Raw genomic sequence first — 27459 nt, forward strand, 5'->3', positions numbered from 1 at the left:
TGCTAATGTTCATCAATATTAGCAGTGCGTTAGCATTAGCATAATATCTAGTGCGGTTGTCATCAGACTGTACGATTGTTTATCCCATGCGTAACTCTGTTTTTGTTGCACTGCTTTGCTTTCTTGGCCCGGTCGCAGTTGTAGATGAGAACTTGTTCTCAACTGGCCTACCTGGTTAAATAACCTCTCTGGGATCATTCAGGACGCTAGCGTCCCACCTCGTCAACAGCCAGTGAAAGTGCAGGGCGCAAAATTCAAAACAACAAATCTCATAATTAAAATTCCTCAACTATACAAGTATTTTACACTATTTTAAAGATACACTTCCCGATTTCAAAAAGGCTTTTCGGCGAAAAGGTCAGCAACTAGTCACAGAAAGCATTCAGCCATTTTCCAACCAAAGAGAGGTGTCACAAAAAGCAGAAATATAGATAAAATAAATTACTAACCTTTGACGATCTTCATCAGGTGACACTCCCAGGACTTAATGTTACACAATACATGTATGTTTTGTTCGATCAAGTTCATATTTATATCCAATGTTCAGAAATGCCTCCAAAACATCCAGAGAAATTGCAGAGAGCCACATCAAATAACAGAAATACTCATCATAAACTTTGATGAAAGATGCATGTTTTACATAGAATTAAAGAAACTTGTTCTTAATGCAACATTTCAAAAAAGCGTTACGGTAAAAGCACAATATTCATTAATCTGAGATCAGCATTCAGCCACAAAAGGAAGCCATACAGTTACCTGCCAAGTTGTGGAGTCAACAAAAGCCATAAATAGCATTATAAATCTTCACTTACCTTTGCTGATCTTCGTCGGAATGCACTCCCAGGTCTCCCACTTCCACAAGAAATGTTTTTGTTCGATTACATCCATATGTATGTCCAAATGCCAACGTTTTGTTCGCGTTTAGTTCACTATTCCAAAGGCACAATGCGCGAGCGCAAAATCCAGACAAAGTCGAGTTCCATTACAGTTTGTAGAAACATGTCAAACGATGTTTACAATCAATCCTTAGGGTCTTTTTATAATGTTCAATAATATTCCAACCGGACAATAGCGTATTCATTAGAGGAAAAAGAAGGAACGGCGCTCCCGCTTGACCGCGCAGTAAACAACTGATTGGCCTCAGCCTAGTCCACTTGTTGAAACAGCTCTTATTCGACCCCCTTCCACAGAAGCCTCAAACAATGTTCTAAAGACTGACATCTGCTGGAAGCCTTGGGAAGTGCAATTTGGCCCCATAGACACAGCATATTGGATAGGCAATCACTTAAATGAAACTACAAACCTCAGATTTCCCACTTCCTGGTTGGTTTTGTTATATGAGTTCTGTTATACTCACATACAGTGCCTTGCGAAAGTATTTGGCCCCCTTGAACTTTGCGACCTTTTGCCACATTTCAGGCTTCAAACATAAAGATACAGTTTTATATTTATAAATAATTTTGCACGCCCAATTTTTCAGTTTTTGATTTGTTAAAAAAGTTTGAAATATCCAATAAATGTTGTTCCACTTCATGATTGTGTCCCACTTGTTGTTGATTCTTCACAAAAAAATACAGTTTTATATCTTTAAGTTTGAAGCCTGAAATATGGCAAAAGGTCGCAAAGTTCAAGGGGGCCGAATACTTTCGCAAGGCACTGTACATCATTCAAACAGTTTTAGAAACTTCAGAGTGTTTTCTATCCAATACTACTAATAATATGCCTATATTAGCATCTGGGACAGAGTAGCAGGCAGTTTACTCTGGGCACCTTATTCGTCCAAGCTACTCAATACTGCCCCCCTGTCACCAAGAAGTTAAATAAAGGTGATATTAAAAAAATAAAAATAAAAAGTCTAGGCCTGTACACCCTATTGATCCCATGTATTGTCATCTTATAAATTAATACATTGAAGATTCCTACTTGTAAGTTGCAATTTAGAACGCAGGGACAATTCTGATTTTAAGAAATATGGTAGTCCAAAGAGTGCATAACACCAACTGCTCATTTTAGCCTAGCATGCATCCTATTTGCATGCTGAAGGAATCTCACTGTGCTGTTGTTCTTAGTCTTTATCCTGGCAGCTCAAGTGGAGGGCGCTAAGCTCATTCACATGGCTCCTAGATTCCTGCTACTAGCTACTTAGCTTTGTGTAATGTGTGTTGGTGCCAGCCTTAGCTAATAATTTCAAGGTAGCACCAGGGGGAAACAAGTGTTGCCCCACACCAACATTCCTACCATAGTGTAGTGCACATGGAGATTTGAAAACAAGATTGCTGGCCTTCTCTTTGTCAGGAGTCAGGACAGCCACTGATACTGTGTTGCGCCCAGCTTCTCTGTGACCTTGCCCTCCTACAAAGGTTCCACCTGCTGTCTGGTTGCACTGGGCAATTGATAAAAATATCCCTCAGTCCCCACACTCTTTGTCAATAGATATTCAAGGATAGCAGTCAATGTCCTCTCACTCACAGGAATACACACAAGAACATACCACTGCACATATTATTGATGTTACTTCCACAATGATACACACTTTGCACAAGCATTATGCACCCGCCTGCCTGCCTGAGGTGTACGTGTCTCCTACAACATTTTGGATAAACTGTTGTCCTTGCTATTTTGAATGGGCTGGGGGCCTCATGAGTCCTGCTTGGCACACTGACACCGATGGGGGCTGGGACATGTTTGTGCTGAACTGACAGTATAAACCTACTATGTGCCATTTTCACATACTTGACAGTAGACAACACTGATCTGGTGACCTTCACCACTGTCTGTGTCTCTGTCCTCTGCCTCTCTATACACTCATACCCTCCTTCCAGTCAGCTGCCTTACTAAATACTTGAGGTTGACCGATTAATCAGAATGGCCGATTAATTAGGGCCGATTTCAAGTTTTCATAACAATCGGAAATCTGTATTTTTGGACACCAATTTTGACGATTTTTAAAAAATTCATTTTTAAATTTTTTAAAATCTTTATTTAACTAGGCAAGTCAGTTAAGAACACATTCTTATTTTCAATGATGGCCTAGGAACGGTGGGTTAACTGCCTTGTTCAGGGACAGAACGACAGATTTTCAACTTGTCAGCTCGGGGGATACAATCTTGCAACCTTACAGTTAACTAGTCCAACGCAATAACGACCAGCCTCTCTCTCGTTGCACTCCACAAGGAGACTGCCTGTTACGCGAATGCAGTAAGCCAAGGTAAGTTGCTAGCTAGCATTAAACTTATCTTATAAAAATCAATCAATCATAATCACTAGTTAACTACACATGGTTGATGATATTACTAGATATTATCTAGCGTGTCCTGCGTTGCATATAATCTGACTAAGCATACAAGTATCTGACTGAGCGGTGGTAGGCAGAAGCAGACGCGTTAACATTCATTCAAACAGCACTGTGCGTCAAGCCTATCAACTCCCGAGATGAGGCTGGTGTAACCGATGTGAAATGGCTGGTTAGTTAGCGTGCGCTAATAGTGTTTCAAACGTCACTCGCTCTGAGCCTGTTTTTTTTCCCTTGCTCTGCATGGATAACATGGCTTCGAGGGTGGCTGTTGTCGTTGTGTTGCTGGTTCGAGCCCAGGGAGGAGCGAGGAGAGGGATGGAAGCTATACTGTTACACTGGCAGTACTAAAGTGCCTATAAGAACATCCAATAGTCAAAGGTTAATGGAATACAAATGGTATAGAGAGCAATAGTCCTATAATTCCTACAACCTAAAACTTCTTACCTGGGAATATTGAAGACTCATGTTAAAAGGCCCATTCCTCCATGTAGATCTCCTCTGGAGCAGTGATGTTTTGGGGCTGTTGCCTGGCTTATTTAAAAGGTCTTAACCAACAATGTGGTTTTAAGAGAACACTTTAAAAAAAGTAAGAGATAAGAATAACAAATAATTTAAGAATAGCAGTAAATAACAATAGCGGGCCATAGACAGGGTGTGCCGGTACAGAGTCAATGTGCGGGGGCACCGGTGTCGAGGTAATTGAGGTAATATGTACATGTAGGTAGAATTCTTAAAGTGACTATGCATAGATAATAACAGAGTAGCAGCAGTGTAGAAGGGGAGGGGGGGCAATGCAAATAGTCTGGGTAGCCATTTGATTAGGTATTTTGGAGTCTTACCGTAAGACTTAACAGTGAGTGGTCTCTGGCTAGCACCAGAATGTATCCAGGCACAAGACCTTCTCTAACTAATGGACGGCACAGATGCCTCTTCCTCCCGACATGTCATACCCTCCATAGGTTAGGGAGCGGTGGAGGGCAAAGCATAGGCATTGTGTGTTATTTGTCTTGGTACTGTCATCTGAGGCATGCAGTCTTCACCCCTGATTTGACACACAAGATGGCCACCTCTACTGTCATGGTAAGGGGATCTATTGACACTGGGACTTTGCTTGGTGGGATGGATGATCAGATTAGAGGCCTAACCTGGTTAAGGATCAAGGTCGGAAATCAAAATGGCGGCAAACATACTGATAATGGGGTTGTTTTTCTCTCTTTTCCCACCGCGTCACCGATCGCTAGGTTGAGCTATGAACTTGTTGCCACGTCTCATTGCCCTCTGAAGATATGGCGAAATCATCACTCTCAGCCGGTGACAAGTTAGTAATCTGATGCAAATCTAGCACGGCTCTGCTCTGAGTCGCAGGAGATTCATTTATGCTTTTCACAGCTTTTCACCTAAACAGAATCACAATCTCTGTGCGAAGCGTCCCAGATTAAAAAGCCACGTTCTTGACGTGCCTGCCTGCCAGGGATCGGGGACACCGGCATCTTAAGGCGGAGACATGCTAATAGCTCAGGTAACTGGTCGATGACTCATTGTTTTGATGGATTGGAGAACCAGACTAGTTACACAAGGCATGCCAACAGGATGTGGCTCACAGAACTTGATGTTGGCAACAACTTCTCATCAGTGACAGACCCATGCTTTCCCACACGTGGCCTTACTGTTGGTGTATCTCTGTCATGTATGCCCAGTAGTTGAGTGACTGTCTCCTGATATACTTTTGAGGAATACTTTTAAAATACATCCTTTTTTCTTTCCTTCAAGGTGATCACTGATCTGCTAAAGAGATGAATTTGAGAATATTTTGAGAATATTTTACGATGTATTGGAGGCTGCTACTGTTGACTGAATGCTACTATTGACTGAGTGATGGAGATTATGATGGTAACACTGTCTTAACCAATGACAGGAGTGGGTATTATGTAACTTCCCTTTGTAAGGTCAATGCACCCAATGAAGTGCTCATTACACTCATCCCATGGTGAGTTTTATGACATGTTATTGGCCATATCATTTTAATATCCTGTGGAAACCAAAAGCCACATTAACCACAATGGCCTATCCCACATTTAAAATACTCACAGCAATCTCAGATATTGTATCATTATAATATATAGGCTCATATGTTACAACATTGGATGTCTCTTAGGTAAGACAATGAGGTTTAAAATAGTAATAAATCATAATTTGGTGGGTGCTTGTATTATCAGTGGTGATCCTGGAGCGATTAGGGTTAAGTGCCTTGCTTAAGGGCACATTGACAGATTTTTCACCTTGTCTGCTTGGGGATTGGAACTAGAGACCTTTCGGTTACTGGCCCAACATTAACCACTAGACCACCTGCTGTCCTCTTTGTAAGTCCAAGTTTACCTTCCGCACAGGACTTTACCTTCCCCATAGGTCTTTAAGGTTGTGACCCCACCTTTTGATGACTCGCCTACAGTGTCAGTGTGATAAGATGCAGGGTGGTTTGCATTCACGCTGACCCAAATGAATGTACCAAATACTCATTCAGACCATTTGAAAGGAGAGGACAATTAAAGCTCCCTATCTTGTTTGCAGACACATCAGTGGATTTGAGATGAGGTGTGGCTGCCGTTTTAGAATTTAAATGAGGCTTTGTTGTTCGTGTCCTTCCCATTTTATTGAAAGTGAAAGGGAGCGATTTGAGGTCCAGTGGACGATTGCTGACTGGAAGCTCTAAAATGTTTTATGCCAATGTTGTAAATTCTTCACCCTCATGTTATAAGCTTAGTTCCCATCAAAACTTGAATCTAAATGATCATGTTATAGGCCTCCTCTTAACTTGAATCCAGGATCTCAGTGAATGTGCATGGTTTTAGCTAAACATTCATTTCCTCCTGGAACTCTCTCTGCTCAACTGATTGTCATGTCTATCGACACGTTGGCCCATAGCCCTGTTCTGTACCCTACTGCCCATGGAGTTACACAACAAACTATAGATAATGGAGACTGGAGAGGCAGCCTTGGTCATATTGGCCCCCAAAACAAAGAACACAAGGCTATCATTGTTGGCTAATGCCCTAATGTCCTGGGAGGAAATACCTCTGCTAGTTTGCCTACTGTATGGTACACTACACTGCTACTGTCTGACTCCGATCCAGAGGTGTAGTGAAACATTAGATCCCCCTGACCTAAGGAAATAAGCAGGAATTGGATGGTAACAGAGAAAAATGTCCCAGACCCCATAAAGACAAACATCTGGTATTTCAAAAATGTGCTTGAATAGCACTGTTATTAAGGACCCTCATCAAATGCTTGCTTTATTTCTCTTTCGCTGTCTCTCACACACACTTATCAAACTTGACATTGCTTGACTTTTATCCCACTACCCTACCTTGAGTCTATACAGTCATTGCCGTCAATATGCAATACCAGACACCCCCCCCCAGTGTTTTGCGGTTGGCCCCAACATCTCAAACATTATCCAATCCAAAAACACAAAACCGGAAAATGAATGGTAGCATGGTAGCGAGAGGCAGTGGAAAAATGGTGTCCCTCGCATTCTTTCCATGGAGCTAATCTCAAGAGTCAATCTGAAATATTTAAGACCAAAGCCACAATTGATGGGTCTGCATATTTGTCTCTCTCACTGGAGCTCCTGAGTGGCGTAAGAGTGGCGCTCTTTCCCACACTGTGCTATAGTAGGCCTATGGGAAAACACACCAGAAACATGCCACCTAGTGGTCATTCTTGTTAAGGTCTGCTTCCATGTATGGCAATGGGAAATTAGACTTGTGCGCTGGTGTTTGGAATCTTCTTTACAACCCTTCCTTTAGGTTATAGTCTGTTACTGTCGGTGATTGGATAAGTCAAAGCAAGTTTTCCACCTTAGTGTGTTCACCTACCAACCTCTCAAATCTGTGATTAAGCCTACTTTAGGGAAGACTGAAAAATGTCAGCTAAGCTTTCAACAGGGTCTTGTTGTCCCGTGTGAATCCGCATGTTCACGGTTCATTCTATGTAAGCAACATTGAGGCATAACGAGTCCAGATTATCCCTCCCAAAAATGGCAATGGCAGTATTTGTCTTGCTTAAAATCATTGTGTAGCACCTTTTAGTAGTCATATTCTCATATTTTACTAGGCCTACATCTAGTCACAACTATATGTCAATATGTCTTATTTTGGTGTTATCAATTTCTATTCATATCAGCTTGCTGGATAATTTGTTTCAATGTACTGTGCCATTTTATGTTAAAACCCAAATAAATTGTCCTGTCCTTGTACAGTAGATGGTGCCAGAACCTAGCCAGTCTCCAAGCAGAATTATCAGGCCCACACAGTATGCAAATCAGTGAGCGACGTCAGAACCGAACATAAGGCTATAATTTGGCTGGGGATATCACTGCATGATGTAACATGGGTCGAGGTAACCCAGTCTATGGAGCTTTGAAGGCCAACCTAGTTACGTTTTTTTTAGTTCTAATTCAGCCAACGGTCTGAACAGTGTTTTGTATTGCATGAATGTTGTGTATTTTGATGGGACATAGGATATCCAAGATGGGGCCTAACTTTGCATAATAGCCTATAGACCTTGTCTGTTCAATGGGCATACGTTATAAACTCATATGTGTGATTGTTCAAATAATAACTTGCAAGAGATCACATTTCAGCTTTGATCTGCTCAACAGATTTGATCTATGGTCTTGTTTGTAGTAACTCACACTTTGGTACGACCCGCAGGTCATTTTTAACCAAACACCAGCTCCCCTTTCTCAATCTTTGACCTCTAACCTGAGGTGCTTCAAACCGGTTGACCTCTCCATTCATTCCCCTTGGTGTCAGACGGTTTCAGAGCCCAGAGCTGACAAAGTTGAGACAAATGAAAGGAAGCACCACCCGTCCTGTTTCCTTTTTGGTCTCTAAAATGTATCTTTCTTAGATTAGGTGCTTTGCGCAGGCATTTTCTTTGGGCCTCTAAGTATGTTGCCTTGAATGGCAGAGGAGGTGTGTCTGTCTACGTGTCTGTCAGGTTTTTTCTTTATTTTTGACTATTTTCTACATTGTAGAATAATAGTGAAGATGTCAAAACTACAAATTAATACATGGAATTATGTAGTAACCAAAAAATTGTTAAACAAATCTTATATGTATGTATATGAGATTCTTGAAAGTAGCCACCCGTTGCCTTGACAGCTTTGCACACTCTTGGCATTCTCTCAACCAGCTTCATGAGGTCATCACCTTGAATGCACTTAAATGAACATGTGTGCCTTATTAAAGGTTCATTTGTGGAATTTCTTTCCTTAATGTGTTTGAGCCAATCAGTTCTGTTGTAACAAGGCAGGGTTGGTATACAGAAGATAGCCCTATTTGGTAAAAGACCAATTCCATATTTTGGCAAGAACAGCTCAAATAAGTAAAGAGAAACAACAGTCCATTACTTTAAGACATGAAGGTGTCAATCTGGAAAATTTCAAGAACTTTGAACATTTCTTCAAGTGCAGTTGCAAAAACCATCAAGCGCTATGATACAACTGGCTCTCATGAGGACCGCCACAGGTAAGGAAGATCCAGAGTTAACTCTCCTGCAGAGGATAAGTTCATTAGTTACCAGCCTCAGAAATTGCATCCCAAATAAATGCTTCGGAGTTCTAGCAACAGACACATCTCAACATCTACTGTTCAGAGGAGACTGCTTGAGATTTTTGGTTTCAACTGCTGTGTCTTTGTGAGACACAGAGTAGGTGAACGGATGATCTCCGCATGTGTGCTTCCCATGGAGGAGGAGGTGTGATGGTGCTTGCTGGAGACACTGTGATTTATTTAGAATTCAAGAATCACAAACGGCATGGCTACCACAGCATTCTGCAGCGATATGCCATCCGACCTGGTTTGCGCTTAGTGGGACTATCATTTTGTTTTTCAACAGGAAAATGACCCAACACATCTCCAGACTGTAAGGCCTATTTGACCAAGGCGAGTGATGGAGTGCTGCATCAGATGACGTGGCCTCCACAATCACCCAACCTCAACCCAATTGAAATGGTTTGGGTTGAGTTGGATCGCAAAGTGAATTAAAAGCAGCCAACAAGTGCTCAGCATATGTGGGAACTCCTTCAAGACTGTTGGAAAAACATTCCAGGTGAAGCTGGTTGAGAGAATGCCAAGAGCGGGCAAAGCGGTCATCAAGGCAAAGGGTGGCTACTTTGAAGAATCTAAAATACATTTTGATTAGTTTAACACTTTTTTGGTTACTACATGATTCTGTGTTATATCATAGTTTTGGTGTCTTCACTATTATTCTACAATGTAGAAAATGGTAAAAATAAAGAAAAACCCTTGAATGAGTAGGTGTGTCCAAACTTTGACTGGTACTGTATGTATTATGGACAGCACTGGTCATTTTAGAAAGGTTGTTTGGCTCTTAGAACTGCTGACTCTTCATGTCTGTCTGCTGTCAACACGCTGACCTTTTCCCCATGATATTCCAACACCCTGCACCCGGTAAAATCGTAATGTTAAAATGCTAATAAACTGACACATCTCCTCTATTTCACACAGGACCTGGAGATAGTCTACTCCTATCTGCATGGAATGGAGGCCCTGTCTAACCTCCGAGAACACCAGCTGAGGTGAGAGCTCCCACATTGATTCAGATTGATCAAATGAATTACACATGAATTTATACTCGTTAATTACATGGATGGTCTGTGATTAGCAGTTGCACAATACCCTGATGAGACTAAAAGTATTATTAGATGGTAACACCTTAAAGGAATGTTGTTTTCCTCTGTGGTAGCTAGTTTTTAGAAACTTGTTTTTCTCCTGCTTGTTTTGAATCCTTGAGCAACGATAATATGCATGACATGCTCTGGGCTGTTTTTTGGAGTTTGTGTTTTTTGATATCGCTGTTTACTAAGATAAAGTTTCACAAATGCCAAGGCACACAAGTTACTTTTAAAATACTGACATTTCCTTCCTCTTAAAAAGGTAAACTCAGTAGAGAGCTTCTACAAACTCGATAAACTATACTTTAGTGAACTCAACCATCCATCTGTTCTATTGTATTTGTTAACTTTGCTGTCACTGTTGTCTTCTCTCTTCTCTCCTCCCCCCTCTCGCCCCACCCCTCTCCTCCCCCTCTCGCCCCACTCCTCTCCTCTGTCCTTCCTTCCTTTTCTCTCCTACAGGATAATGTGTGAGACAGTGCGCTATGAAAGGCACGAAGCCAATGAAGTGCTCTATTAGTAAGTACCCTTGTGTGTGTATGTAGGTACACATTCTTAATAAATCATGTCTAGATATTCTCTGCTGGAAGCCTTTACACAAGACATGGTCAGTCCAACTTATTGACAAGCTGCGATTATGCCCCGTTAATGACGCGTAGCAAAATTAATGATTTCGAAAACAAATGCCTGTGTGCATCAGCACGGTCACCAGAAACCCTCTGTGCTTCCTAGGCGTGAATCTAAACCACAGAGACCTGCAAGTTCGTCCGGAACAATTCAATTTGGCCTACTTGACAAGTCATTGAGTTGTGGTTGATAACAAAATGCAAGCTTTAATGGCTACCAGAACCTTGTCTTGATGGTTAGTTCCTGGCTAGCTAGGCCATTTGAGGTAAGCCTCTGTGTTGTCTTCCAATTGAGACAGATAAAAAGATAATGGTGTGTCTTGAGAGGGTTGAAACCGCTTGGAGCACGACTGTGTTGTTTTAGTTCTCCCGACTGCGCAGTTTTAGTTCTCCCGACTGCGCAGTTTTAGTTCTCCCGACTGCGTAGTTTTAGTTCTCCCGTTGGCACCGTCCACTCCATTTTTCTACCCCAAGACATCCTGTTATGATTCTAAGAGCCTGAGACCCTCCTGGATATATATACACACACACACACACACACACACACACACACACACTGACTGGAAGACGCACACACTTGACAAGAGGTTTTGCTGTTGTCATCCATATCTGATGAGAAATAATGACCTTTTATAGAAAACCGTGTGCACATGCACGTATAGGTGCAGGAGACGGAAGTTCATCTGATAGACCTTTACGAGATCGGTGTCCCAATATTGGGACGGTTGATGCTAATTTGCGCTAATGTGACTAATAATAATAGTAAATAATATACTTTTATTCAGTAATCTTGCTCTGATTTGTCATCCTGAGGGTCCTAGAGATAAAATGTAGCATAGTTTTGTTTGGTAAAATCTATTTTTATATTCAAATGTAGGAACTGGGTTCTACAGTTTGAACCCCTGCTGTCTCTGGCTCCACACCCACCCCGCCCGGCCATCTAGATGTGTGAAAGTTAGTGTATAAACTAAGGATCCATCATGTATGACGTTCCTGTGAGTGTGTGTGTAAACTTAAATGTTGTATTACCATATCATTTTTGTATGTTACCAATAGTTATGTAGTTGAAAATGTATCAATTGACAAATCAGCACATTTGGGCAGACTTGATACAAAATACTGTGCAGTATTGCAACGCTTGACTGGATCAATCTAAAACTTGGCACACACACTGGTGCCATCTAGTGAGCAAAATCTAAATTGATCTTAAAATGCAATGTTATATTATAGTTTTTCTCTTGCATTTCAAAGATGATGGAACATGTTTGTTATCTTTTACCAGATTTAATGTGTTATATTCTCCTACATTTAATTTCAAATTTCCACAAACTTCAAAGTCAATCAATCAATCAAATTTATTTTATATAGCCCTTCGTACATCAGCTGATATCTCAAAGTGCTGTACAGAAACCCAGCCTAAAACCCCAAACAGCAAGCAATGCAGGTGAAGAAGCACGGTGGCTAGGAAAAACTCCCTAGAAAGGCCAAAACCTAGGAAGAAACCTAGAGAGGAACCAGGCTATGTGGGGTGGCCAGTCCTCTTCTGGCTGTGCCGGGTGGAGATTATAACAAAACATGGTCAAGATGTTCAAATGTTCATAAATGACCAGCATGGTCGAATAATAATAAGGCAGAATAGTTGAAACTGGAGCAGCAGCACAGTCAGGTGGACTGGGGACAGCAAGGAGTCATCATGTCAGGTATTCCTGGGGCATGGTCCTAGGGCTCAGGTCCTCCGAGAGAGAGAAAGAAAGAGAGAATTAGAGAGAGCATATGTGGGATGGCCAGTCCTCTTCTGGCTGTGCCGGGTGGAGATTATAACAGAACATGGCCAAGATGTTCAAATGTTCATAAATGATCAGCATGGTCGAATAATAATAAGGCAGAACAGTTGAAACTGGAGCAGCAGCACAGCCAGGTGGACTGGGGACAGCAAGGAGTCATCATGTCAGGTAGTCCTGGGGCATGGTCCTAGGGCTCAGGTCCTCCGAGAGAGAGAAAGAGAGAAGGAGAGAATTAGAGAACGCACACTTAGATTCACACAGGACACCGAATAGGACAGGAGAAGTACTCCAGATATAACAAACTGACCCTAGCCCCCCGACACATAAACTACTGCAGCATAAATACTGTGTAAAGTGTTTCCTTTCAAATGGTATCAATAATATGCATGTCCTTGCTTCAGGTCCTGAGCTACAGGCAGTTAGATTTGGGTATGTCATTTTTGGTGAAAATTTAAAAAGGTCTGATCCTTAAGAGTTTTTTTAAAGAGGGAACTGATTATAGGACTTGCTTCATTTAGATGAGAGCCAGGATATTCCAGAATGCCCTATAGTCAGATGACACACACACACAGACACACACACACACACACACACACAGAGAGTTTCTCCCATTGGCCAAAAGTAGCGGTGTGGGGATGAGAGGGGGGGGGGGTGGTGTCTGGTACCCTGCTGGTAGCTTAGGGCTAGTGTGACAACACTTTCAGCAGTCTCTTTCTACCCACTGTGTGTGTGTGCACTCGTCTGCCGGTGGTCATGTGTAGTATGTATGCATGCATGAATATTTTGGCCCAGGGTAGGGGATTCCTCTTGTAGACATTCATACTCAGGTTCATACTCTGGTTCTCTTCCTGAATAAGTGCTGGGAGCAGACAGTGGGAAAATAAGATGCAGTCTCTCCCTGTGGAGAATCTGATTTAAGAATCTTTAGCTGTAGTGGTGCCCTTAAGGTAAACACAGTTCCTGAGATGAAAGCATGGACAGCACATTTTGGATGGGGAGGTGAAGGACTCTTAATCATAGACAGCACATTTTGGATAGGGTGATGGACTGTCAATCATAGACAGCACATTTTGGATAGGATGATGGACTGTCAATCATAGACATGCTGTCAATAGTAGACGGCACGTTATGCGTAGGGAGGTGGACAGTCAATTGTTACAAGGCTAAGCAACTCTGATCTTACATCCACTCCAATTCTGTCCAAACCTGAAATCCCAAAGTGAGGTTGATAGTGTGTGTGCTACAGGCGATACACTGCCATCTTAGTACATCAGGTTATAAACCAAGAGTATTACACTTGACAGGAATTGATTATACCCTCCAGCAGTCCTCATCTCCGGGTTTCCCTCTTCCCTGGTGTGTGTGTGTGTGCAGTGCTCAAACCCAGGTCATTGTGTGTGTGTGCCTTGCGTCTCCTGTGTGTGTGCAGAACTCTCACGCAGCTGATGGAAAGTTTTCCCCTCACCAGCTCCAACTCCCAATAGGGTCCTACTGTAATCAGCCGGGAATGTGCCCGCTCGCTTCTGGAAACAAGGTCATCTGATCTGGGAAAAGAACTGGGAGAAATAACATGTCCCATCCAAACAACGCTCAAGGAACATTGCATTTCCATCCTTCTGAATGCGCAGATTTTTGTTTACTATGAGAAACGTCACTCTAATGGAGAAAACACACCGTACTGTTGATTCAATGTGTCAGCTGAGGCTATACTGGCTGATGGCAATGAGTGATGGTCTCTGTTGGAATTGGGGAGTGTCATGTCAGTATTGGGGTTAGCAGTATTCTGTAGTAAAAACCATCATATAAAACACTGCAAACAGTGGAGGCACCTCAGAGGAGGAAGGGGAGGACCATCCTACGCAGTGAATTTGATCAAAATAGTGAATAATACATTTTTATTTATTTTTTAGATATGAATATATTTAGTATAGTTTTATGTCACCAAATAACGGATTTAAACCCTGTTTTGCAATAAAGGTATACAGTAGCCTCAACAGCACTCCGTAGGGTACCACCCTGGTGTAGCCAGAGGACAGCTATTTTCTGTCCTCTGTGTACATTGACTTCAATACAGAACTTAGGAGGCTCATGGTTCTCACCCCCTCCCAAAGACTTACTTTAGTAATTCTAACGACTTCCAGAGGACGTCCTCCAACCCATCAGAGCTCTTGCAGTGTGAACTGACATGTTGTCCATCCAATCAATAGTGACTCAGTGAGATGCTAGTTGAACGGTTTTGAACAACTGAATTTCTTTAAAATTGTATGAACTGTGTGCCGGTGATCAGGGGTGTATTCATTCCGCTAATTCTGTTTTGCGGAACATTTCTTAAATGGAAGCAAACGGAACAGAACGGGGCTGAACCTACCTACATTTGTAAAAAATAACTACCTTGGTTTTGTTGCAAAATGTTAGCAACTGTTTGGACTAATGATTACACCCTAGATCTGCTAGATGCTGGCAAGTGTGCAAGGTGGTATTGAATATGTCACTCACCTTGATTACTCCAATTTGTCTCTGTACATGTGCACCTATGTTATAAACTTTCATTTGTAGGCTAGGTTTTAGCAATCTCATGTGTATAGGGCAAATTTGAGTATCATGTAGTAGATTAAACCTATTGATGTTAGTGAATGGAATCTGAATGACAGTCATCCAATATGCTGTAATAGAAATAAGGCCATCAACTGCCACTAACTTTTGCCTTGCAAAAGTATTCAGACCCCTTGGATTTCTCCACATTTTGTGTTACGAAGTGGGATTCAAATGGACTTGTCATTTTTATCAACAATATACACAAAATACTCTGTCAAAGTGGGCCATTTTAATTGTTTTTTTAAGATTAAGAAAAAATATAACATAGTCGCTGCATTCAAAGTATTCAGCCACCTTTTTCCCGGCAAGATTAAGTTAGTAAATGAGTAAAATTTGGCTTAACAAATCACAAAGTTACATGTACAAAAATAAATGACCCTTCTGTCCCCCAAACAACATCTGTAAGGTCCCTCCATCATGTATTGAATTTCAAGCATCATAAAAGGGGCAGTGATTGGTAGATGTGTAACACTAACAAATCAGACATTCAATATTTCTGTAAGCATGGTCAAGTTACTTATGTTATTAAACCACTAGACAACTCAAAGATAGTTGTCCTTCTGAAGTGAGCTGCAGGGCCGGAATGTAACTGCCCAGGGATGTCACCATGTGGCCATTGGGGATTTTAAAACCGCTACAGAGTTAAATGGCTGTGAAGGGCGAGCTGAGGACGGATCAACATTGTCGTGACTCCCCGATAATATAAATATACAGAATACAAATATTCCAAAACATGTATCTTGTGTGCATCAAGGCACTAACTGCAAACCAACATGGCAAAGGAATACACTTTTTGGCCTACATTTTCAAGCATGGTGGTGGCTGCATCATGATATGAGTATGCTTGACATCAGCAAATACCTTTTCAGGATAAAAAGAAACCGAATGGAGTGCAGCACAGGGAAAATGGTAGAGCAAACCTGCTTCAGTCTGCTTTACACCAAACACTGGGAGAAGAATTCACCTTTCAGCAGGACAATAACCTAAAACACAAAGCCAAATTTCAACTGGAAATGCTTACCAAGATGACCGTGGATGTTCCTGAGTGTCCAAGTTACAGTTTGACTTAATTCTGCTTGAAATACTGTGGCAAGACTTGAAAAATGCTGTTTAGCCATGACCCCTACATCTTGACAGAGCTTGACAAATTTTTTTTACAGAATAATGGGCTAATATTGCACAATCCAGGTGTGCAAAGCTTTTATAGACTTACCCTAGAAGACTCACAGCTGTAATCGATGCAAAAGGTTTTCCTAACATGTATTGACTCAGGAAGCTGAATACTTAAGCAACGACTATTTTATTGATTACAATTTTATTTATATAAAAAATGTATTTTTTTTCCACATTGACAGACTATTTTGTTAGAATTGTTCATAGAAAATTACAAATTCATTTTAATCTCACTTTGTAACACAGAATGTGGTGAAATCCAAGGGGTCTGAATAGTTTTGCAAGGAAAGTATTCAGACCCCTTGACTTTCTCCACATTTTGTTACGTTACAGCCTTATTCTAAAATGGATTAAACATTTTTTTCCCCTCGACAAACTACAGAAGATACCCCTGTTGTGACTTTACTTTCATTAATCTGACTGTTATTTATTTAATCCACTAACTGTTTAAGTTTTACCCGATTTTAAATGAATCCTCTAACAACTAACTCATTAGAAATTTGAGGCACCACGGAAGAGGTTTTTTAAAGAATTACTGTCTCCCAAATTAAATTCTATAAGATATATCTATTACATCGCTAAACAGTCATTTTACTAATCATTACCTCTTATCATAAAATAATTCTGAACAGTCGTAACCTCATGCATCTGCAATAAACCCAGTCTTACTCATGATTCAGTACTACACCAATTGGTTGAATTATTTATTTACTATTATTTAAATAATAACAGGATAACATACACACTTAATACACGAGACAAAGGTCCGTAGCAGACTTTTACAATATGGTGACTTTTTACGCAACGATATGTAGAGGGGAGAGTGAAAAAAAGACACATCGTCGATACATTTCAGAAATATTCTCACATTAATCATATGGTTTGCACACAAACCACCACCCATTTGGAATAATAAATAAATAAACAATCAATTTACGTGTGAGTGCCTTTTTTTGGTCAGAACCAGCCCTCATTAGGAAGATTGTTGACCTTAGAGCGGCAAGCTGGATGGCTCTAATTGTCCAGAAGGGGTCTCCCCTTTCCCATCTTCAACTGTTGTTCACTCTGGAAGATAGCTAGCCAGCCGTGTCAACGGTTCCCGGTGATGAGCGTAGTAGGATCGTCTCACTTATATTCACTTCTCTAGATATTTGACTCACGACAGCTAGTAGCTGTCTAAATGATTGTCTGAGAGGTGCGCTCCTCACCCATACCTCGTGTTGATTATTCAGGATTCGAACCACAATGGTCATGAGCTGCAGCTTGCCGTCTCTCTGGTCTAAAGGAAGGTGAGTTTATTTCTTCACCTCATGTTGAAGTTCCAACCATTTAACCCTAACCCATTTCAAGGGAAGGTGTCTGAATACTTTCTGAATGCACTGTATACTGTAGTTTATCAGACACACCCCTTTGGAAATAGGCTCGTTCTGTCCCCCCACTCCAACATCATTTGATCATCATTTCATAAAGGGTCTCATGAGAACATTGATGTTTATTAAAAAAACTGTTATTCTCCAGCTTCTAACACACCCAGAGACCCTCAGCTTCTCTCCTACCTTACATCCTGTCTGAAGATGAGATGTGGTGTTCGGGCTTGTCATTGCTGAGCGCTTCTCAGACGATTGTTTCTCCCAAAATGCTCATGACCCAGTTCAGTCAAGCTGTCGTGGCGCATAAGACTCTCCTGTCTCCTACTACTTTGTGTTCTGTGCTCCTCTCCTCCTTAGCAATGTGCAAGGGAGCGAGCGCCTCTGCGTGCCAGCGGTTAATAATTGAACATTTTCATTTGGACTGCGAGGGAGGAGATGAGGACGATATAGGGGGGAACAAGTGCATCGGGGGAAAGGAGGGAAAACAGTGAAGGAGAGAAAACGGTGAAGGAGAGAGATGGGGAGAGGGAGGGAAGCAGGATTCACACTGCATCAGTAGTGTGTGCTATACTCAGCCTTATTAGCTCCAGAGTGAAGGTGTGGAGTGGAGGAGGAGGAGGGGGGTGGGGGGGATTGCTTTGTACTTCGTGATGAGAAACTCTCACTCAGTATAATCTCTCACTCTGTCTTTATAAGTGTGTGTGTGTATGAACATACTTGTGCATGTTCACTTGTCTGTTTGTTTGGCCATGCATTCATCCCCATCCGTCCCACCTCTTGATGTGAGTGGGACACAAACCTTTGGCGTGCCATATTTGCCATCGAATGGATTTCCTCCAGACTACCTTTCAGAGCTCTCCGCTGGTGGGACTCGATGAACACACTGACCAATAATTACACACGACTGGCCGATTAGCACTAGATTTAAAGGGAACCCAATGACAAGACAAGCAATTTAATAGCACCTGCAGCATGTACAGGGTGTGCAGCCACGGCAATCTGCTCGGTAGTTAGTGTAAGACAGAATTATGATGATGAAGCAGTTTATTCCTTGTTATAGCATCATTTGGTAGAGACTAGATGAGTAAACTCATAACAAAGTGAAACATGTGGCCATTGAACTTATAGAGAGAGGTATTATATCTTCATTTGTTCACTCTGTTGTCACAGAGAATTTCCCTGCGCCACAGAATTGACATCAATTCACTTCAGTGGTCTTTCTCTTTCGCTCGCTCAAATTCTACAGCACCTGACATAAATGTCCTACTACTGTAGGTCCTATCAAAACTGATTTCCCGTTAGAATGTATTTATTTTTTAATAATCAAATCCTCCTGCTGCAGTATTATTTTACTCCTGCGACAAAAGTTCTCCCATCTCCACAGACTACCTCTGGAGCGCTGTCAGTGACCATCGGCTTTCTCGGCCACCTCCCTGACCAAGACCCTTCTCCCCCGATTGCTCAGTTTGGCCGGGCAGACCGCTCTAGAAAGAGTCTTGGTGGTTCCAAACTTCTTCCATTTAAGAGTGATGGAGGCCACTGTCTTCTTGTGGACATTCAATGCTTCATAAATGTTTTAGTACCCTTTCCGAGATCTGTGCCTCGACACAATCCTGTCTTGGAGCTCTATGGACAATTCCTTCAACCTCGTGGCTTTGTTTTTGTTCTGACATTCACTATCAACTGTGGAACCTTATATAGACAGGTGTGTGCCTTTCCAAATCATGTCCAATCAATTGAATTTACCACAGGTGGACTCAAATCAAGTTGTAGAAACATCTCAAGGATGATCAATGGAAACAGGATGCACATGAGCTCAATTTAGCAAAGGGTCTGAATACTGATGTAAATAAGCTATTTCTGTTTTTTAAACTTGGTTTCGCTTTGCCATTATGGGGCATTGTGTGTTTTAAAATAAGATTGTAACGTAACAAAATGTGGAAAAAGTTTAGTCTGAATTCACCTCATTCCAGGGTTTTTCTTTATTTTCAGTATTTTCTACATTGTAGTTTTGATGTATTCACTATTATTCTATCAAGTAACATATATGGATTTATGTAGTAACCAAAAAACTGTTACACAAATCAAATTATATTTGAGATTTTTAAAAGTAGTCACCCCTTTGCCTTGACGGCTTTGCACAGTTTTGGCATTCTCTCAACCAGCTTCATGAAGTAGTCACCTGGAATGCATTTCAATAAACAGGTGTGCCTTGTTAAGTTAATTTGGAATTTCTTTCCTTAATGCATTTGATCCAATCAGTTCTGACAAGATAGGAGTGGTATACAGAAAACAGCCCTTTTTGGTAAAATACCAAGTCCATATTATGGCAAGAACAGCTCAAATAAGCAAAGAGAAACAATAGTCCATAATTACTTTAAGACATGAAAATCAGTCAGTTGGGAAAATTTCAAGAACTTTGAAAGTTACTTTGAGTGCAATCGCAAAAACCATCAAGCGCTATAATAAAACTGTTTTTCATGAGGACCGCCACGGCAAAGGAAGACCCAGAGTTACCTCTGCTGCAGAGGATAAGTTAATTCGAGTTACCAGCCTCAGAAATTGCAGCCCAAATAAATGCTTCACAGAGTTCAATTAACAGACACATTGCAACCTCAGCCTTTCAGAGGAGACTGCATCAATCAGGCCTTCATTGTCGAATTGCTGCAAAGAAACCACTACCAAAGGACACCATTAATAAGAAGTGACCAGCTTGGGCCAAGAAACATGAGCAATGGACACATTTGTCCTTTCGGTCTGATGAGTCCAAATTGGAGATTTTTGGTTCCAAACGCTGTGTCGTGAGACGTAGAGTAGGTGAACGGATGATCTCCATGTGTCATAATCACCGTGAAGCATGGAGGTGATGGTGTGGGGGTGCTTTGCTGCTAACACTGTCTGTGATTGATTTAGAATTCATGGCACGCTTAACCAGCATGGCTACCACAGCGTTCTGCAGCCATACGCCAGTCCCACTAAGCCCAAACCAGATGGGATATCATTTGTTTTTCAACAGGACAATGACCCAACACACCTCCAGGCTGTGTAAGGGCTATTTGACTAAGAAGGAGAGTGCTGCATTTGATGACCTGGCCTCCACAATCACCCAACCTCAACCCAATTGAGTTGGTTTCGGATGAGTTGGACCGCAGTGAAGTAAAAGCAGCCAACAAGTGCTCAGCATATGTGGGAACTCCTTCAGGACTGTTGGAAATGCATTCCAGGCGAAGCTGGTTGAGAGAATACCAAGTGTGTTCAAAGGGTGGCTACTTTGAAGAATCAAAAATAAAATGTATTTTGATTTGTGTAACGCTTTAATTTGGTTACTACATGATTCCATGTGTTATTTCATTGTTTTGATGTCTTCGCTATTATTCTACAATATAACAATTTTAAATACCTTGGAATGAGTAGGTGTCCAAACTTTTGACTGTTATACTGTTTGTGTGTGTGTGTACATACAGTATATACATAGTGTATATATACTACACACTACCGTTCAAAAGTTTGATGTCGTTTAGACATTTTACTTGTTTTTGAAAGAAAAGCATAACATTTTTGGTCCAAATTGATCAGAAATAGTGTTGACATGTTATTATTGTAAGTGACTATTGTAGCTGGAAACGGCTGATTTTTAATGGAATATCAACGTAGGCGTACAGAGGCCCATTTATCATAAACCATCACTCGTGTTCCAATGGGACCTTGTGTTGGCTAATCCAAGTTCATCATTTTAAGAAGCTAATTGAGCTTTAGAAACCCCTTTTGCAATTAGTTAGCACAGCTGAAAACAGTTTAAAGAAGCAATAAAACAGGCCTTCTTTAGACTAATTGAGTATCTGGAGCATCGGCATTTGGTTTCGATTACAGGCTCAAAATGTCCAAAAACCAAGTACTTTATTCTGAAACTCGTCAGTTTATTCTTGTTCTGAGAAATGAAGGATATTCCTTTCGAGAAATTGCCAAGAAACTGATTATCTCGTTGTTTATAATCAATCCTCAAGGTGTTTTTCAAATATCTATTCGATAATATATCAACCGGGACTGGTGGCTTCTTAGTAGGATAGAGAGAAACAATGGCCGCATTTGTCATTTACGCACCAAACACTATGAGAGACTTCAGCTGACCACTGACGCAATGTTGACGTTCAGGCTCATTTTTCAAAATAAAAGCCTGAAACTATGTATTGTGACACTAGACCCATTAGGGAAGCCATAGAAAAAAGGAATCTGGTTGATAGCCCATTCACTGCTCAATAGGGACGCAACATCAGTTCTGTTATACTCACAGACAATATTTTTACAGTTTTGGAAACTTTAGAGTGTTTTCTATCATAAGCAGTCAATTATATGCATATTTTACCATCTTGTTCTGACGAAATATCCCGTTTACTACGGGAACGTTATTTTTCCAAAAATGAAAATACTGCCCCCTAGTCACAAAAGGTTAATGGACACAAATGTGCTTTTCTTTCAAAAACAAGAACATTTCTAAGTGACCTCATACTTTTTAAAGTGTGTGTAAACTCAACAAAAAATGAAATGTTCTATCACTGTCAACTGCTTTTTATTTTCAGCAAACTTAATATGTAAATATTTGTATGAACATAAGATTTAACAACTGAGACAAACTGAACAAGTTCTACAGACATGTGACTAACAAATTTAATAATGTGTCCCTGAACAAAGGGAGATGCATGAAGTACTGCTGTGCATCTCCTCCTCATGGACTGCACCAGATTTGCCAGTTCTTGCTATGAGATGTTACCCCACTCTTCCACCAAGGCACCTGCAATTTCTCGGGCATTTCTGGGGAGAAATGGCCCTAACCCTCACTCTGATCCAACAGGTCCCAGACGTGCTCAATGGGATTGAGATCCGGGCTCTTCGCTGGCCATGGCAGAACACTGACATTCCTGTCTTGCTGGAAAGCACTCACAGAACAAGCGGTATGGCTGGTGGCATTGTCATGCTGGATGGTCATGTCAGGATGAGCCCGCAGGAAGGGTACCACATGAGGGAGGAGGATGTTTTCCTTGTAATGCACAGCGTTGAAATTGCCTGCAATGACGACAAGCTCAGTCCGATGATGCTGTGACACACTGCCTCAGACCATGATGAACCCTCCACCTCCAAATCAATCCTGCTCCAGAGTACAGGCTTTGGTGTAACGCTCATTCCTTCGACGATAAACGCAAATCCGACCATCACACCCAGTGAGACAAAACCACATCCGTGAAGAGCACTTTTTGCCAGTCCTGTCTGGTCCAGCGACGGTGGGTTTGTGCCCATAGGCGCCATTGTTTCTGGTGATGTCTGGTGAGGACTTACCTTACAAAAGTCCTACAAGACCTCAGTCCAGCCTCTCTCAGCCTATTGCGGACAGTCTGAGCACTGATGGAGGGACTCTGCGTTCCTGGTGTAACTCAGGCGTCAGTTGCCATCCTGTACCTGTCCCGCAGGTGTGATGTTCGGATGTATCGATCCTGTGCATGTCTCGTTACACGTGGTCTGCCACTGCGAGGACAATCAGCTGTCCATCCTGTCTCCCTGTAGCGCTGTGTTAGGCGTCTCACAGTACGGACATTGCAATGTATAAAGTCCAGGTTATTTCCTTGAGACATTTCGGCTGGGGGGAGAATATACACGGCCGTAACAGTTACTTAAGAAAATGATCTCTGAAGGTAATGTAATCGGCATTAGATGGTGAGGTATTCCAGATCGGGAGACCAAAAGTTCCTGTACGTTACCATAATCACACCACAAGAAGTCAATCATGAAACGTACACCTCCAGTTTTCTTTTCCAATGAGAGTTATCGGGGAACCCCACTGGCTGAATGGTCAGAGACTGTAGTTCCTGAGAGAGCCATGATTCCATAAAACAGAATGTTAGTCTGGAAGGAAATATTAGCGAGCAATATACTCGGAAGCGGTGGAGGTTATGCATACCTCCTGAGTCTGACTAGAAGCCCACTCTTTATTCCTATTCTCCTGCGGCGGTGTTTTGGAGCAGCCCCCGGGATGAATGGAACTGCCTCGGGGTGTTCAAACAAAGGGTCCAATTTAGGAAAATCACATTTCTGGTTGAAATGCTGTAGAGTGATTGCCGATCTTATAGCCACCAATTAATTTTGGCTGTTAATAATGCAAGAAACATTCTGAGCAAGTAATGTATGAAATAACACGCACACAAAACATACTGCAAAGTTGACTCTGAGCTATGTGTCGGTACTGGTATTTCCTCCTAGATCTGTACTATCAATGGGCTGTTTTCTGTTAGATCAATTTGAATAGAGAACCATGGCTTGCCAAGAAAACTATCAGAAAACCCTCTCAATGGACTGTTGAATCCTCCCTCATTGTACTGTAGTCCTCTGCTGCTGCTTTCAGCTACTTTAAACAGCAAATCTGACATTATCGTCACTGGAATTGCCACCTAGGGAGTTTTCTATTCGGAAGTTGGAAAACTTTGTGTGTGTCATCCTCTCTGTTGTACTGCTCAGGGTTAGTGTGAGTTCGTCTGTGACGTGTATTACGCTGTCTGTGTTTTCACTTGGGTGTGTGTGCAGGTACGAATTTGAATTTGCGATTCACCAGTTCAATTCTCTCTGTTTTCTCTTTCACAGCCCGGATGACATCGGAAGCTGCTGGTATATCCTACTGTCCGGGTCTGTCTTCATCAAGGAGTCCATGTTCCTGCCAAGAAGCAGGTACGAATAACAGCAAGTTGGGACTGGATTTGATCAAATTGTCGACCATTTTGTAATCACTTTTTTGACCCAAGGGTGTCTTATATCAGAGTAGGACTATATGTGCATTGGACTACAGACACTACAGGTGCAGACAAGTGAATAAAACTATGATTAATGTCACCGACTGAAATGTTAGGCTCACTGACTGAATTATTTGTCTCCCTGTCTAAAATGTTAGTCTCAATAAACGCAGTGATGAAATCCAGTCTTGCATACGGGATTCGCTTTCCCTACTGTGGGTGTCTTGAAACAATGCTCCTTTATGTAAAAAAATGTCAATACGAAGCACTGTGACTTAAGAAGCTTAGCTCTAATTATTCTGTCATATCTCAGGGTCAGTAACACTCATAACTCATATGCATGTCTGGAGCATCGTTGCCACAGGCCCGCGTTCCACTCCACCTGAAAAATGCCAAGAATCGGACAGCCGCTACCCACGCTCAAAATGTACCTTTCCCCTTTCCAAGGTGAAAGTGTGTCTCCTTGAGAGGGATTTGAGGATATTGGCAGATTAGACTTTAATGCTTGAGAGGAACCCACTAGGGAGAATGGGTCTGAAACTGTTTGCTCAGCGTATGATGCAGGCACACAGGGAGGCACTTAGTTGTGCAGGAGGAGCTATATGGGTTTAATATTAGCCCACTTAGTTGTGCCGGAGGAGCTATATGGGTTTAATATTAGCCCACTTAGTTGTGCAGGAGGAGCTAAATGGGTTTAATATTAGCCCACTTAGTTGTGCAGGAGGAGCTATATGGGTTTAATATTAGCCCACTTAGTTGTGCCGGAGGAGCTATATGGGTTTAATATTAGCCCACTTAGTTGTGCAGGAGGAGCTAAATGGGTTTAATATTAGCCCACTTAGTTGTGCAGGAGGAGCTATATGGGTTTAATATTAGCCCACTTAGTTGTGCCGGAGGAGCTAAATGGGTTTAATATTAGCCCACTTAGTTGTGCAGGAGGAGCTATATGGGTTTAATATTAGCCCACTTAGTTGTGCCGGAGGAGCTATATGGGTTTAATATTAGCCCACTTAGTTGTGCAGGAGGAGCTAAATGGGTTTAATATTAGCCCACTTAGTTGTGCAGGAGGAGCTAAATGGGTTTAATATTCACCCATTTGTTTTTGGAATAATGCACAGTACACTGTGACAGATAATCATATCACCTGTGATGTTTCAGCCCAATCTTTACAATACATGAAGGGAAAGATAATGTACAGTTGAAGTCGGAAGTTTACATACACTTGGGTTGGAGTCATTAAAACTCGTTTTTCAGCCACTCCACAAATTTCTGGTTAACAAACTATAGTTTTAGCAAGTGGGTTAAGACATCTACTTTGTGCACGACACAAGTCATTTTTCCAACAATTGTTTACAGTCAGATTATTTGACTTATAATTCACTATCACAGTTCCAGTGGGTCAGAAGTTTACAAACACTAAATTGACTGTGCTTTGAAACAGCTTGGAAAATTCCAGATAATGATGTTATGGCTTTAGAAGCTTCTGATAGGCTAATTGACATAATTTGAGTCAATTGGAGGTGTGCCTGTGAATGTATTTCAAGGCCTACCTTCACTCATTGCCTCTGCATGGGAAAATCAAAAGAAATCAGCCAAGACCTCAGAAAAACAATTGTAGACCTCCACAAGTCTGGTTCATCCTTGGGAGCAATTTCCAAACGCCTGAAGGTACCATGTTCATCTGTACAAACAATAGTACACAAGTATAAACACCATGAGACCACGCAGCCTTCATAGCGTTCAGGAAGGAGACGCGTTCTGTCTCTTAGAGATGAACATACTGTGGTGCGAAAAGTGCAAATCAATCCCAGAACAGCAGCAAAGGACCCTGTGAAGATGCTGGAGGAAACGGGTACGAAAGTATCTATCTACATCCACTGTAAAACAAGCCCCTATATCCGTGTAACCTGAAAGGCCACTCAGCAAGGAATAAGTCACTGCTCCAAAACCGCCATAAAAAGCCAGACTACGGTTTGCAACTACACATGGGGACATCCGTTAGGAAGTTAAAGCTTGGTCGCAAATGGGATCTTCCAAATGGACAATGACACCAAGCATACTTTCAAAGTTGTGGCACAATGGCTTACGGACAAAGAAGTCAAGTTATTGGAGTGGCCATCACAAAGCCCTGACCTCAAACCTATAGGACATTTGTGGGCAGAACTGAAAAAGCTTGTGCGCGAGCAAGGAGGCCTACAAACCTGACTCAGTTACACCAGCTCTGTCAGGAGGAATGGGACAAAATTCACCCAACTTATTGTGGGAAGCTTGTGGAAGGCTACCTAAAACGTTTGACCCAAGTTAAACACTTTGGGGCCAATGCTACCAAATACTAATTGTGTATGTAAACTTCTGACCCACTGGGGATGTGGTGAAATTCATAAAAGCTGAAATAGAATGATTTCTCTACTATTATTCTGACATTTCACATTCTTAAAATAAAGTGGTAATCCTAACTGACCTAAAACAGGGAATTTTTCCTAGGATTAACCTCTCTAGGCTAGGGGGTGGCATTTTCACATCCGGATGAGAAGCGTGCCCAAAGTAAACTACCTGCTACTCAGGCCCAGAAGCTAGGATTATTAGTAGATTTGGATAGAAAACTGTTTGGATAATGTCTGAGTATAACAGAAGTTATTTGGCAGGCGAAACCCAGAGACAAACCATCCAGGAAAACATTGTTTTGAGGTCACTCTCTTTTCAATGGGTTTTGATGGGGATCTAGATTTCTAAGGCACTTGCTTGCAGTTCCTATCACTTCCAGTCTTTAGAAATTGGTTGATGTTTTTCCTTTGAGAAATGAAGAAGTAGGGCTGTTCAGAATGAGGGTTGAGTCTAGTGTACTGTTTGTTAGGGGCGAGCGACCTGAAAGCTCGCTACACTTAGTTTTTGTCCGCTGTTGAACGCAGTTTATCCCTTCTTAAATTTTATTGATTATTTACGTAAAAAAATACCTAAAGTTGTATTAGGTAAGTTGTTTGAAATGTTTGGACAAAGATTACAGGTAACTTATTAGATATTTTGTAGTCATGTTGCGTGAGTTTGAACCAGTGTTTTTCTGGATTATTGATCATATATATATATATATATATATATATATATATACTGCTCAAAAAATAAAGGGAACACTAAAATAACACATC

General features: G+C 41.5%; 1 protein-coding gene across 35 annotated transcripts in view; it reads left to right on the top strand.

Annotated features, from left to right (window-relative positions):
* rapgef2b (Rap guanine nucleotide exchange factor 2b) overlaps positions 1-27459 on the top strand; it is a 153556-nt gene that overhangs the window by 34751 nt on the left and 91346 nt on the right. For all 35 annotated transcript variants that reach the window (XM_036943069.2, XM_090198489.1, XM_090198491.1 and 32 more), the window contains exons 2-4: positions 9829-9899; positions 10458-10514; positions 24171-24254. In XM_036943069.2, coding sequence (XP_036798964.1) covers positions 9829-9899; positions 10458-10514; positions 24171-24254 — 212 coding nt within the window. The remainder of the gene's footprint in view (positions 1-9828; positions 9900-10457; positions 10515-24170; positions 24255-27459) is intronic.

The sequence above is a fragment of the Oncorhynchus mykiss genome, chromosome 14 (assembly GCF_057628025.1).
Source record: "Oncorhynchus mykiss isolate SJ-2025 chromosome 14, ASM5762802v1, whole genome shotgun sequence".
Lineage (NCBI taxonomy): Eukaryota > Metazoa > Chordata > Actinopteri > Salmoniformes > Salmonidae > Oncorhynchus > Oncorhynchus mykiss.